Consider the following 14,514-nt stretch of genomic DNA (forward strand, 5'->3'; position numbering starts at 1 on the left):
CACAATGGTGAGCAATTTGTTAAAATGATGTCATAGCAGAACATTCCGTTATCAGGAACAAGATAACAGATAATAAAGGACATGCAGGTATACCGAGAACTCGACTCATCCATTTTAATCTACATTTTTATCTCGGGAATCACCTATTTCACACGCAATTTCTAGCTCCTACTTTCCTACGCATTCATTGCACTGTTATTAATTTAACTACTTTCCTGCGATTAAAAGTTTGTAGTTTTATTATAGCGATTAAGTCTTAGAGTAAAAACATTTAAGTATTTGAGCCTAGTAGTTAGTGAGATTTATTATTAATCTAATATTGACTTGTATTAAAGTAATAATTCATGCGCTAAAGGTTTAATAATTAATCAAAGCGAATGTCAATGTAAATTACATAGAACGACTTCGTAGGCAAAAAACCATCACGAAACTAATTTAAAAATGCGACCGGTCGCGCTACGCTATCAATAATACAATAATACCATCACACACAACTGGATACTTTGTTATTACGAGAAAACAAACAAAGTAAGCGCTACGTTCTCAAAAGCTCGCGAAGTGCGCTTTTGTTCATGCCAATCTTGCGGCGAGCAACTTGTTGCCGTTGTGAACTTTTAAGTTTCCGGCGACGGCGATATCCTCCGTCCCTGTCGGGGGAGGAGTCCGCGCGGGGAGCCGGCCGGTCGAGCCGCTCGCACGCCGCGCGCCGGCAGTCAGTCGCCTCGCGAGCCCCGATCGGAGCGGTGTTGTCACGCCGCGCATCGCGCACTTCGATCGTTATGCGTTCGAAACAAGTTTGACGGGAAATTCGTAAACTTTTCCGAGTACACCTGGACTATGCAGCGATGTGTGTGTGGACTGTGATAAATTAATTAGTGACAATCGCAAAGTGAAACGACAAAATGTTATCGCTGGAATTATTTACGGTGTGTTACGCGCTGTGGAGCTGGCTCCACTTGGGTGCGAGCGGCGCGTCGTTGACTAGTCGAGTGGCGGAGGCTCCGCAGGAGTGCGAGTGGCAGCGCGTGTCGGGCGGCGCTGGCGAGCCTACGCGGGTGCAGCTGGCCTGCTCGCTGCGGACCGCGGCCGGCGCCACCGACCTCCTGGCTGGACTCAGCGCCTCGCAGGCGCAGCGCATCACCGCGCTCGACCTCCACTGCACCGACGTCCTCTTCTTCGAGAGTTCCCTCGACGTCGGCCGAAGAAAGGAGGAGGGCACGGAGATTCTCTCGCGGTTTCACAACTTGAAAGAAATGCGAATTGAATCGTGCAAAATAAGATACGTGCCGTCAGCTGTTCTGTCGCCGCTCAGCAGTTTGCGCAGTTTGAGTATAAGGACGCACAATACCGACTGGTCCGCTATGTCCATGGAATTTCACCGTGACTCCTTCCGTGGATTGACTGATTTGCGGCACCTTGATTTGGGAGATAATAATATTTGGATTCTCCCCTCCGAAATATTTTGCCCTCTGTACAATTTAAAGGAGCTGAATATTACTCAAAATAGACTGCAGGATATATCGAATTTGGGATTCTCCGACTGGGGGAACGGCCCGACCGCCCCCGGAAAATCGTGTAACACAGTTTTAGAAACGTTGGACATGTCGTATAATGAAATTAGCTCGCTGCCGGACAATGGACTATCGAGTTTACGTGCATTGCAAAAGTTGTTCGTGCAGAACAACAGAATATCTTCTGTGGCGGATCGTGCTTTTGTGGGCCTAAGTGACTTACAAATACTTAATTTATCGACGAACGCTCTGACTGCTCTCCCGCCGGAGATGTTCCAGTCGTCGAGGGACATAAAACAAATATATCTCAATAACAACTCAATAAGTGTTTTGGCGCCCGGTCTGCTGGAAGGATTAGATCAACTCCAAATATTAGATCTCTCGTCGAATGAGTTGACAAGTGAGTGGGTGAATAGAGACACGTTCTCCGGCCTAGTCAGGTTGATTGTTTTGAATTTATCCCACAATAGAATAACAAAAATTGACGCCCTACTATTCCAAGATTTAAATAATTTACAATTCCTGAGCCTCGAATACAACAACATAGCGCGCATTGCTGATGGTGCCTTTTCCAATTTGAAAAACCTACATTCTCTATCGCTGGCCCACAATAATATCGTGGAAGTCGACAGCGGCCACTTTTCAAATTTATATGTCCTAAACCAGTTGTTCTTGGACGGCAATAGAATAACAAAGGTGGAGCCCCGTTCGTTTGAAAACATAACGAAGCTTCATGACTTAGGCCTCAGCGGGAACCAGTTATCTGAGGTACCGGAAGCTATTAAAACTCTAAGATTCTTGACATCTCTCGACTTAGGAATGAACAGGATCACAAAAGTGACGACAACGCATTTCGACGGCCTAGACGATTTGTATGGCCTCCGTCTCGTGGGTAACAAGATTGAAAAGATATCTAAAGATACGTTCGCCGCACTGCCGTCACTACAAATACTAAATTTGGCATCGAATAACATCGACCAGATTGACGACGGCGCTTTTGCATCAAATATGCAGCTAAAAGCTATCGGCCTCGATGGAAATAAATTAGTCGATTTAAAAGGAATTTTTACCAACACGCAGCCGCTAGTTTGGTTGAATGTGTCGAATAATGAATTACTCTGGTTCGACTATAGCCATACACCTACGAATCTCGAGTGGCTGGATATGCATGAAAATAAAATTGAGAAATTGGAAGACACATATGGTGTGAAGGAAACTAGCAATATAAAAATGCTGGATGTTAGCAGCAATAAAATCCGAAGTATCGACGAGTTTTCGTTCCCGAGCAGCGTCGAAACTGTTGTTATAAACAATAACTTCATAGAGAAAATAAATCCAGGTACTTTCCTACAAAAGTATAATCTGAACAAAGTGATGCTTTACGCGAATAAGATAAAAACATTGGACGTCGGTGCTTTTGCGATATCAGCTGTTCCAGAAGATAAAGATTTACCTGAGTTCTATATAAGCGAGAATCCGTTTGAATGTGACTGCACAATGGAATGGCTTCAAAGAATAAACCAATTAAATAACCAAAGGCAGCGCCCTCGAGTAATGGATTTAGAAAGTGTGCGATGCTCTTTAACCCATTCTCGGAGCAACTCCGATATGCTCCTACTAGAGGTAAAGTCATCAGAATTTTTATGTGAGTACGAATCTCACTGTTTCACTTTGTGCCATTGTTGTGACTTTGATGCCTGTGATTGTAAGATGACTTGTCCTGATAAGTGCTCGTGTTATCATGATCTAACTTGGAACTCCAACGTGGTCGATTGTTCCAGCGCCGGCTACGATCACGTGCCGGAACAAATACCGATGGACGCGACCGAAATTTATTTGGACGGAAATGATTTGAAGGAACTAGGCAACCATGTCTTTATCGGAAAGAAAAGATTACAGGTTTTATATCTGAACAACAGCAGTGTAAACACAATACAAAATAGAACATTCAACGGTATCGAATCTCTGCGAGTACTTCATTTGGAAAACAATAACATAGAAGTGTTGAGGAACACACAATTCACGAGGCTCCAGAATCTGAACGAATTGTATCTTCAAGACAATAAAATACGAATTATAGAGAACGATACCTTTAATTACCTGCCGTCGCTGGAGTATTTGGACCTTGACAATAACGGTTACGTTGATTATATGCCGTGGCGGGTCATTACGGACAACAATCCTCGCACGCGCGTCTCAGTCGATGGCAACAACTGGATATGCGATTGTAAAGATGTGGCACAATTGAATCAATGGCTCGTAAAAAAATCAAAAGACACTGAGACAATGATGTGTTATTTCGCTCACGACCAGCCCATGAATAAAACAATCGCGGCCGTTGCGAAGGAATGTAAAACTGAGGCCACAACCGAGGAGACCGGCACAGAAACGCTGAAGAGATTGTTCATTGAGAGTAATGATGGCGTAGAAAATTACATACCGTATATTGCCGCAGTATTAATAATATTTATCATTCTACTTTTGATGTGCGCAATTCTATTCATGTTCCGTGAAGACTTCAAGTTGTGGTTACATTCTAAATATGGAATAAGAATCTTTAGTTCGACACCGAAAGATATGAACGACAATAAAAACAAGCGTTTTGACGCTTTTTTTGTGTACAACCCACGCGATGAAGACTTCGTTATTCGTGCAGTGAGCTCCGAGTTAGAAAATTTAGGTTACGCTCTGTGTTTACAACATAGAGACTTGCAACTCATCGAGAGACGATCTAGTGATAGTTTAGTTAGTGCGGCCGAGAGTTCCAAAAGACTGGTGATAGTGCTATCAATAAATTTCTTGCAACAAGAGTGGTACTCGCCCGAGTCGAAGGCGGCCGTACAGAGTGCTATAAATTCAGTGAACGTTAGGCATAGACGACAAAAAATCATTTTCCTGGTAACGACAGACTTGAGTGCCATAAACATTGACCCAGACTTGAAAGTGTTGTTGAAAACGTGTACAGTGATAGTGTGGGGGGAGAGGAATTGTTGGGAGAAGCTAAATTTTCGATTGCCCGACGTGGACATCACGTTACCGAACCGGACGCTTCACAACGCGAATAACGTGAAAGCGGGCAATCGGGAGGGGTTTAATAGGCATGGTAATTTAAGGTACACGGCCCCCCCGACGTCTCACGACCCGTGGTATAAGTATGGGATGGCGCCGCCTATTCTAATGATGTCTAGCCCTATGCATTCCACCAGCGCGAGCGCTGAGGTCTCCGCCAGGAGTACCGAGGACGAGACGTGCTCGGTAGCCAGTAGCGAAGGTAGACCTGATGATAGGCTGCCCCATCACCATAGCTATGTATCCATAGACAATCACCAATGCGAGGAGCGCCCCCTCAGGCCTCCCCAGCAAATACCCATGTCTAATACAAGACCAGGCAACGTTAGAAAAACGTATTTTGTATAAATTGTGATAGAATATGTAAATAGTTTTGTAATTTATAAAAGGCTTTCTATCGAATATATTATGGTGCTGTGTACTACAAAATTTTGATCGATTGTTTGTTTATGTACCTTGTAATTTTTGTGTAAGTAGAGTACCTGGTTTTGAAAACATTTGTAATACATTCCTTGTCTGAGGTTTACGGTTCCTGCTCTATGTAGAGTCTGTAATATACTTATTTTAACGAATACTTTGTGATAAATAAGGTACTTATTTTATTCTAATGATGTAATATAATTTTCATGATTATAACCAGAGGAATAAAGAATCTTTGTTGTTTCTTATCGCTCCATTTTGAGCTACTAAGGGCCTGTTTCACAACTTCCTGATAAAGTGCCGGCTAGGCTATCCACAACTTATTTGACAGATTCTCCATACTCTATCTGTCAAGTTAAGTGGTAAATAGGCTATCCGGCAGTTCCCCCTAAGTAATATCTCAAACAAGGATTTTTTATTCATCTGACTAACAGTGTAAATATAGGTATAATTGTGGAAGAACTGAACTGTACCCTAGTCAATTGTAAATAGTTTGTAGTGTAAGTATAATTATATAATTTGTGATGTAATGTTTAGATATGAATCGAACAAATCGTATTTATTAATTACGCTTCCAAAATACAGAGTATAAATAAAATTAATATTTTCTCAATAAATGAATTTTATTTCTCTCAAAATTACAGATTAGGTACACATTAAAGTTAGAAACAAATTGACTTAAAATTAAGATAATTAAGTAAATTTTAAAAAGTCTCTACAATCAAATTATAAATTGTAGGAGCTAATTTTCATTACAGTAACAGTTAGCAGAAAGTACAGTAGCTGTAATCAAGACAATAATTAGGCTGCTTCCTACTTACATTTTACCGTAGCCAAACATTAAGTTTAATTTATCATCTTTTGTTTAAAGACTCTATCTTAGTATAAAGTTCTCGACTACTACATTTTTTCTTAGATCGTAGTAAAAAGTTTTCTACTACTGCGTTCTTTTTCGTAATCTTTTATTTCTTTGATCCGACATCAGACATCTTCATAATGTTTTATACAAGTGGCCAGCAACAGGTCAACATGCCAGTATCGGTTTAACAATGGAGAAAATGCATATCTCACGATCTCGACTTGATAGATGAAAAATCCACCGTCACAATCAATTTATTGTATAACATTATTCGCCCATCCACATCACATACAGCGGATAAATATTTATTTTATCTAAATTGATCGATCGGGGATAAGATCTGGTGGTCGTAAGGTTTTAATTTTAAAAATGGCCGCGACCGAGCCGCGCGCGCCCGCTGCGCTCCTATAAATCATGCGCCGGCCCGGTATGAGCACACCTTGTAATTGACTTTTGATTGCGCTTCGATGTCTCTCCTTATTTAAATAGCTAACTTTGACTAACAATACATCATTGTTGCTATCTCCGTCTATTTTTATAATGAAGCTTTACATGCCATAAAGGAAAGGATGTTATGATAAATTATCGAGATTAAAAACTACAGTTATCGATTACGTATATAGATTATTTGTAGTAAATTAATTATATGAATCTAAAGTTTGACTAAGATCGAAGTTTAGACAATAGATTTTTTTGGTAGAGCATTTTTTATATTCCTGGTAGCGGTTATTTATCTATATATATAAAACTCAAAGGTGACTGACTGATTGACATAGTGATCTATCAACGCACAGCCCAAACCACTGGACGGATCGGGCTGAAATTTGGCATGCAGGTAGATGTCATGATGTAGGCATCCGCTAAGAAAGGATTTTGATAAATTCCAACCCCTAAGGGGTTCAAATAGGGGATGAAAGTTTGTATATAATAATACTTCTTAACGCGAGCGAAGCCGCGGGCAAAAGCTCGTTGATGATAAAATTTAAGGAAGCAAAATCAAATATTTCAAAGTGGACAGTCCACATTTCACATTAAAAATTCCTGTTGTCGAGATAGTAGGGTATATACGTGGGAGAGCCATGCTTCGGCAAGAATGGGCCGGCTCGACCGGATAAATACCACGTTCTCACAGAAAACCGGCGTGAAACAGCGCTTGCGCTGTGTTTCGCCGAGTGAGTGAGTTTACCGGAGGCCCAATCCCCTACCCTATTCCCTTTCCTACCCTCCCCTACCCTCCCCTATTACCCTATTCCCTCTTAAAAGGCCGGCAACGCACATGCAGCTCTTCTGATGCTGCGAGTGTCCATGGGCGACGGAAGTTGCTTTCCATCAGGTGACCCGTTTGCTCGTTTGCCCCCTTATTTCATAAAAGAAAAAAAAAAAAGTAAAAGAGTAGGCAATTTGTTAAAATGTAGAGTTCTAGCATCGACCGCCAAAATGCGCGTGAGTAGACACGAATTTGACTGGTTTTTTAATTAGGCTTCGACCTACCGATTTGCTAAATTGAAATAAATTAATTTAGTATAGTGATAAATTATTTAATATGCAGACTGAATAATCTTTTAATAACTAACAGTTATGTTTTGATGTGTCTATTAAAAGTTAATACACAATTAACATAATATTTTAAGTGCATAATATATGTTGGTTAAAGGTAGAAATGTATACTTAGCAATTTATTAAGTATCATAAAAATTAGTCAATTTTATAACTCCTAATGATGGGTCATTAGTGGATATCTTAATTATTGTAATTTGATAAATGTGATTTGATGACCGTCTGGTTTCGTAGAGTATTAAGATAAGTAAATGACAGGAATCATAGATCGAAGCCAAGAAGTGTTATTTATAAAGTGGCCCCAAAATAGACCCAAAGAAGGAGCTAGCTGGTGACGTGCTCTTTACTTCAAAAGGTGAATATTATGTCTATCAATGTATGTTGTGGTAACCTATACGCTTGAGGAAAATCATTATTATCATACTAGAAAAAAACTTTCTTTATAATAATATATTTATGGTATAGTTCTCTTTGGATATAATCATGAGATTAATATGAGTTTGACAATAACTTTTTACCTTAAAGTCTAGTCTTTGGCCGTAGATCCTATTCCTAAAATATTGTTGTTGATATCACTCATCATATCAAATCTAATATTACCACAGTCTTTTTTTTTAAATGAAATAACCCCTTATTATACGAGCAAACGGGTCACCTGATGGAAAGCAACTTCCATCGCCCACGGACACTCGCAGCATCAGAAGAGCTGCAGGTGCGTTGCCGGCCTTTTAAGAGGGAATAGGGTAATAGGGGAGGGTAGGGACGGGAAGGGAAGGTAATAGGGGAGGTTAGGGAAGGGAATTGGGCCTCCGGTAAACTCACTCGGCGAAACACAGCGCAAGCGCTGTTTCACGCCGGTTTTCTGTGAGAACGTGGTATTTCTCCGGTCGAGCCGGCCCATTAGTGCCGAAGCATGGCTCTCCCACGTATAAGTATACTCGTATAATTATATTATTATTAGAATATCAGACAAGTTGATTCATAAGCAGATGGCGGACCTGCGTAATGTGGTCACGTTATGTCAAACCTATCCGACAGATCACAGCTAAAATTGAATTGACATAATCCGACCAATTGACGTAGATCCGTCAACAGTTGACGGATCTACGTCAATTGGTCGGTTGTACTGTACTTACATTTCTCCATCTCTTACCATGCGTCGTCCTAATACCATTGGATGTTTATTGTTTATATTTACAAGGATCGGTTTCAAATCGTCCCTATCAGTTGTTAGTGAGCCTCATTCATTCCCGTCCACGCCGTTACAACCTCAACTCATCACCTTTTTTCAACGCAACCTGATATTCTAGCCCAAACCAGTTTGATCGAATTGTCACCACAATTGATTGTGTTAATTCAAACCACGCTAGTTCGTTTCCGTTCGAAGGATATTGATTAAATAACGTATTAGAGGTTAGGTTAGTTGATTTGTTGTTTGTGGAATTAAAGTTTTAGCTTGTTAATTTTAGTGGGAAAAATTGATAATTTTTCAATGGACTCACCCTTATATTATGGTACTGTTTTTTCCGATTTACGAATTAGTGTTTCTCGAAAAAAATACTTTTTCTACTATTTAATATTTAAATTTACCTATGTCCAGCAGTGGACGAAAATAAGCTAAAATGATTGATGATAGAATATTTAATTTTACCTTTTTCTTCATTACAGTCATATAATAATATATGACTATAACATGTACATTATAAATATATAACATGTCCAGAAAATGTACGTGGTCAAATGACTTTGGGGTTGTTTGGGACCATTTTGACATTTGCGTTTGCATAAACATTTTGTGTGTCATACAGACCTATCCTAACTTTAAAATCTTTAGCTCCGGCTCTATATCAGCGAAATCTCTAGTGCCAATTGATAGTCTATGGATGAACAAAAGGTATTAATAGGAAGGCGTAGGTCGCCAACAATAGATTGTCTCTGGTTTATGATTCTATAAACGTTTACGACCGCATAAATGGCTTTTTGGACGGGGTTTTCAACTATATCGTCCCAGGATTGGTTTATTATAAAAGCTTATTATCGCCGTCCTCCATTAAAAGTTGGACGCTTAACAGAGTTCATGTATTAGTCAGTATTCAGTAAAGTAGAGAATAGAAACATAGCAAAATTTACAAATTAAATTTTTAAAGTATTACTAAAAACTTATTGTGCGGCGTTGTAATTTTTTTAGCATAAGTAAATTTTCTTTGTACAGCGCAGCGAAAATACCTTCTGCTGCTGTTTCGTCATCACTTCTGCCAGTACTCATGTAGACAATCCGTTGTTTTTATTATACATAGCTCATGTGCCCCTTAGCATTACCACAAACTATGTGCATCATACGCCCAAAAATGCTTCTCTATCTTACGAAGCTAACATTAAATTTAAATTCACAGTAATTCAGTAGATAATGAATCATTTTATACGCTCCTAAATATGTTTTCACAGGTAAATATGACCGACTAGAATTAAATTTAAAGTGGGAGATAAGTTTTATTTGGGGAACTTTTAACGATCGGTTTATCTTTACCGACGGATAGTTTTAATGATCTGAGCCTTGAACTTTAAATGTAAGGATAATTATGAAAAAAATGCTGTAAAGAATCCTTATTTATTATCACAAATATTCTTTACTTTGCTACAAGTGAATCAAACGCACATTTATTTTATATAAAAAGTTTATATCCTCTTTGTTTAAAATTTTATGTTTAGAATAAATTCAAATGGAATTCGGCATTTCAAATTGAAATTTTATATTTTTTTTTATTTCCATTTCAAATGCCGTAGACATTTTAGCCGTGCAGCCATGTTGCGTGTAGTATTTCTACAGCTGGTTATCTATATTTTGCCCAATGCTCGGAGCCCGCGAAGTAATTATTACAGCTCGCAGCTGTTTCCGTTGGGTGGAGTCAGTATTTTTTTACGAATGTTCTTCGATCATTGGTGGAAGACACGGGGGATTCGAAATTTAAATTTTGCGGGGGACAAACGTGTTGACGGCAAGGAATGTAACGCATATGCTTAAGAAACATGCTCATTAATTTTTTGCCGCCTCAGAATGTTTACATTGTGAGTCTCGTGTCATAGGTAAATTAATCATTACGTTAATTATAGGTTCCGCCATTTTTGTTTTGCTATGCACGATGGTTTTGAAACTGATATTTTTCTTAACTTAGCAAAATTCCATTACACAAAAAGTCTTAATTGCTTAAGAGTAGTTTCAAGAGTTTTGGGTAAATACATACATAAACATTGTAAAATATACAGTGTGTAACAAAAATAAGTGATAATTACTTGTTGTTGTAGTGTGTACGTGTTCCTTGTAGAGAGTTCACTGTGAAAGTAGCAGCGCTGAAAGACCAATTTCTTTTTCGCTTTTGTATGGGCATGAGCCCCAGCGTCACGAGTTTCCCCATACAAAAGTGAAAAAACATTTTGGTCTTTCAGCGCTGCTACTTTCACAGTAAACTCTACAAGTATTATCACTTATTCATAACATCCTAAAGTATTATCACTTATTTTTGTTTCACCCTGTATCAGAACAAAAATCAAAACCAGAATCAAAATTTTTGAAAATTATGATTTTGGATTTTTGTCTTATTAAATCATTTAAATCATTGTCATCAGATGAGACGGGGCAGATGGACGGACAAACTAGTATGATCTACAATAATTTCGTTATAATTACAGATAATGTACGGATAACAAATCTTAAGCTGTACCATTTCGAGTCAGTTGACATTTAATTAAGCAGGTGCCGCTATGGCGGCTCCATCAAAAATTACTATTAAGTTTCCTACGAATCTTCAATAGAATAAGTATGTGGATGAAGTGGATAACTAACATTTTATAACATACTTAAGGGCAATTACTCATTTTTAGGGTTCCGTACCCAAAGGGTAAAAACGGAACCCTATTACTGAGACTTCGATGTCTGTCCGTCTGTCTGTCTGTCTCTAGGCTGCAACTCAATAACCGCTATAGCTAGACTTCTAAAATTTTCAGAGTTTGTGTATATCTGTTGCCGCTATAACAACAAAATATACTAAAAACAAAATAAAATGAATACTTAATAAAACGCCAAAAAATAATGTTTGTTGTATGGGATACAACAAACATTATTTTTTGGCCTTTTTTGCTACATCAGCTAGACACTTGAAATTTTCATAAAGGCCTTAGTTATATGTCTACTTTCATAATAAATAATAATATTTAAATAAAATAAAATTTTCCCATACAAAATCACAATTTTTGGTCTATTTTTCCTCTATAGTGGTACGGAACCCTTCGTGCGCGAGTCCGACTCGCACTTGGCCGATTTTTTCACTTATAATTTGAATCACATTTGAATTAATCTTGTAGCGGACCTACTTCATCAATCATCATAATATTATGGCTAATATATCTGGCTTTACATAAAAGCCACATTTTTGTGATTTCAAATTCTCAAATTTTCTCGGTCCCAAAGCCTCCATTTATAAATGCTAAAAAAAGTGAAAATATTTAAATTGTTACTTACCTACTTCAACCACTTACGTTTTTTAAATATGTGGACTTATCTACTTTGATTAGATTCACGAGTTTACGATACAATTGGAATAATTAAGATTTTAAAGAGCTTTCCCACGATAAGTGCATGAAAATTCGTTTGTTTTTCATTATTTAAGGTACAAGTTTTGAATGCAGAGGTAGTTAATATATTCGTTGCTATAAATATAAAGTGTAATAATACTATACGTATGCGATAGTGTGTCTGTCTGTCTGTTACCTCTTCACACCCAAACCGCTGAACCGATTTTGCTGAAATTTGGCATGAGATATACTTCGAGTCCCGGAGAACGATATAGGATACTTTTTATCCCGGAAAAATTCACGGTTCCCACGCGATAAACGATTTTAGGCGCAACGGAGTTGCGGGCGTCATCTATGTAGTTGTTTATAATCTCAAGCATTTAGGAGCCAAAAAGACTAAGTAACTACTACTAACGTGTGTGATCCTCACGTTACCTCACGTACGTCGTGACCTGTGATCCTCAGAGGTCGGCAAAAATAAAATACCAATTAATAAAACGTAAACCTTATAACACTAACTTAGTCCTAAATTAAATTGTTAAAACCCAAATGTTTCTGGTAGATTCGACACAGAACGATATCTCTTTAACACCCTAGAAACTCCACCCAGCTTGAGTGACCCCTCTCCACCAAGCCAATGTCACAACATCTAAAGGCAAAGGGTGGAGCAGCATAAAATCTAAGGAAATCGGAAAATGTCGGATCTACTGGCCGCCACACTGGGACCACACCGTTCAAAACATTAATATTATTATTATTATGTAATTTATAAAACAATAAATATATATTTATTTATTTTATTATGTATATGTATATTATAATCTATTCTAATAAGTATATATAAAAAAAAGTCCATGGCGTGATGAACTACAAATAATTAAAAATAATATTATTTCAATTATCCTTGGTGCGAAAAATCTAAATATGTAATAAAATAACAAAAAAAGAATATGGGCGAATAGAAGCAGTCCATAGACGGCCTTAATTTTATAATAATAAAAAATAAAAAAAACTACTACTACTAACGTGGGAGACTAACGCGGGAGAGCCATGCTTCGGCACGACCGCAGAAATACCACGTTCTCACAGAAAACCAGCGTGAAACAGCGCTTGCGCTGTGTTTCGCCGAGTGAGTGAATTTACCGAGGGCCCAATCCCCTACCCTATTCCCTCTTAAAAGGCCGGGAACGCACCTGCACTCCTCTGATACTGCGAGTGTCCATGGGCGACGGAAGTTACTTTCCATCAGGTGACCCGTTTGCTCGTTTGCCACCTTATTTCATAAAAAAAAAAGTATTTTATTGTGATTACTTGATTAAGCCCGAAACCGTACAGGAGTATTTCCCCACAATAAGAACTAGGTATCCTATGTTATTTTCCGGGACCAAAAGTATCTAGATTCTAAAATCTAAACAAAATGTTATCCAAATCGATTTAGCGGTTTTAGTCCAAATAATCAACAGGCTGACGGATACTCTTATTAAATTAATTTGTGCTGTGTAAATAACTTTTATTCGCGGTTCGTTATTTTGTCTGTCATTTGACTTTTCCAGACAAAATCAAGCAGACCTTGTAAGTTACTTACAAGGTCTGCTCAAGTCAAATGACAGACAAAACAACGAACCTCGAGTAAAAGTTATTTGCACAGCACAAATTAATTTAATAAGAGTATCCGTCAGCCTGTTATTTAGTGTGTTAATAATATTTTATAAGTAAGGGGGGTAGTTCTAATATAAGTATCAATTCCATAAAACATACAGTTACTTAGCGTGTGTAACATTAATTTAAGATTTCCCCGCTATTTTCAGTAAGTACGTTTGTTTGTTTTTCATTTGCATAAGTTGATAACATGACCTATATTCTAATTACCAGTACGTGTTACACATTATTAGTGTAAATTATTCGTATAGTAAATATTTTAGAACTCGTAAAACCCTCTACAGAACAATTACAATAATGGCCACAAAGGCACGCAATATTTTTAGTATTTCGTGTATATTAATCTTAAAATATTAATGCTTTCGTGTGTGCCCGGATTAGGGAGTTTTGGCGCCAATTAGGTGGCCATAGAAATTCTTTTGTTACTAGTTGGGACTCTATGTTAAACTGACTGTTTAAATATTACTGTTAATTTAGCTACGAATAATTTTATTATTCGTAGTAATTTAGTGTTAAAAAAGGCTTGTCGAGACTCTATGTAAAACTACTTGTTTAAATATTATTGTCAATTTTTGTGTGAAAGAAAATACTTTTGTGCAAAGAATACGCCCCAGTTAGCATAGAAGTCAAATCAATAAAAAAGTTATGGAGTTAAAATCCCATAGCTGCGATATCTCACACTTACCTAATTTGAATTTGGAATTGTCTTCTGTAAAATTAAAACTTTTTAATGATACCAAAATCAGCCAGATACAATTATCGGTATAGCCCAAGAGATTTTATGACAAGTTCATACATACTGAATGCGAAAAGACTTTTTCACCAACCCATTATTGGGATGGGCCTCCATAACAAAGTTTCACAAGTTAG

The 14,514-nt window shown here is 37.9% G+C and overlaps 1 protein-coding gene across 1 annotated transcript; it reads left to right on the top strand.

Annotated features, from left to right (window-relative positions):
• The first annotated feature begins 736 nt into the window (after positions 1-736).
• LOC121733747 (toll-like receptor 6) lies at positions 737-5,288 on the top strand. The gene has a single exon (XM_042124097.1). The coding sequence runs from the start codon at positions 903-905 to the stop codon at positions 4,926-4,928; it is 4,026 nt and encodes a 1,341-aa protein (XP_041980031.1). The 5' UTR covers positions 737-902; the 3' UTR covers positions 4,929-5,288.
• The last annotated feature ends 9,226 nt before the right edge of the window (positions 5,289-14,514 follow it).

The sequence above is a fragment of the Aricia agestis genome, chromosome 14 (genome assembly GCF_905147365.1).
Source record: "Aricia agestis chromosome 14, ilAriAges1.1, whole genome shotgun sequence".
Lineage (NCBI taxonomy): Eukaryota > Metazoa > Arthropoda > Insecta > Lepidoptera > Lycaenidae > Aricia > Aricia agestis.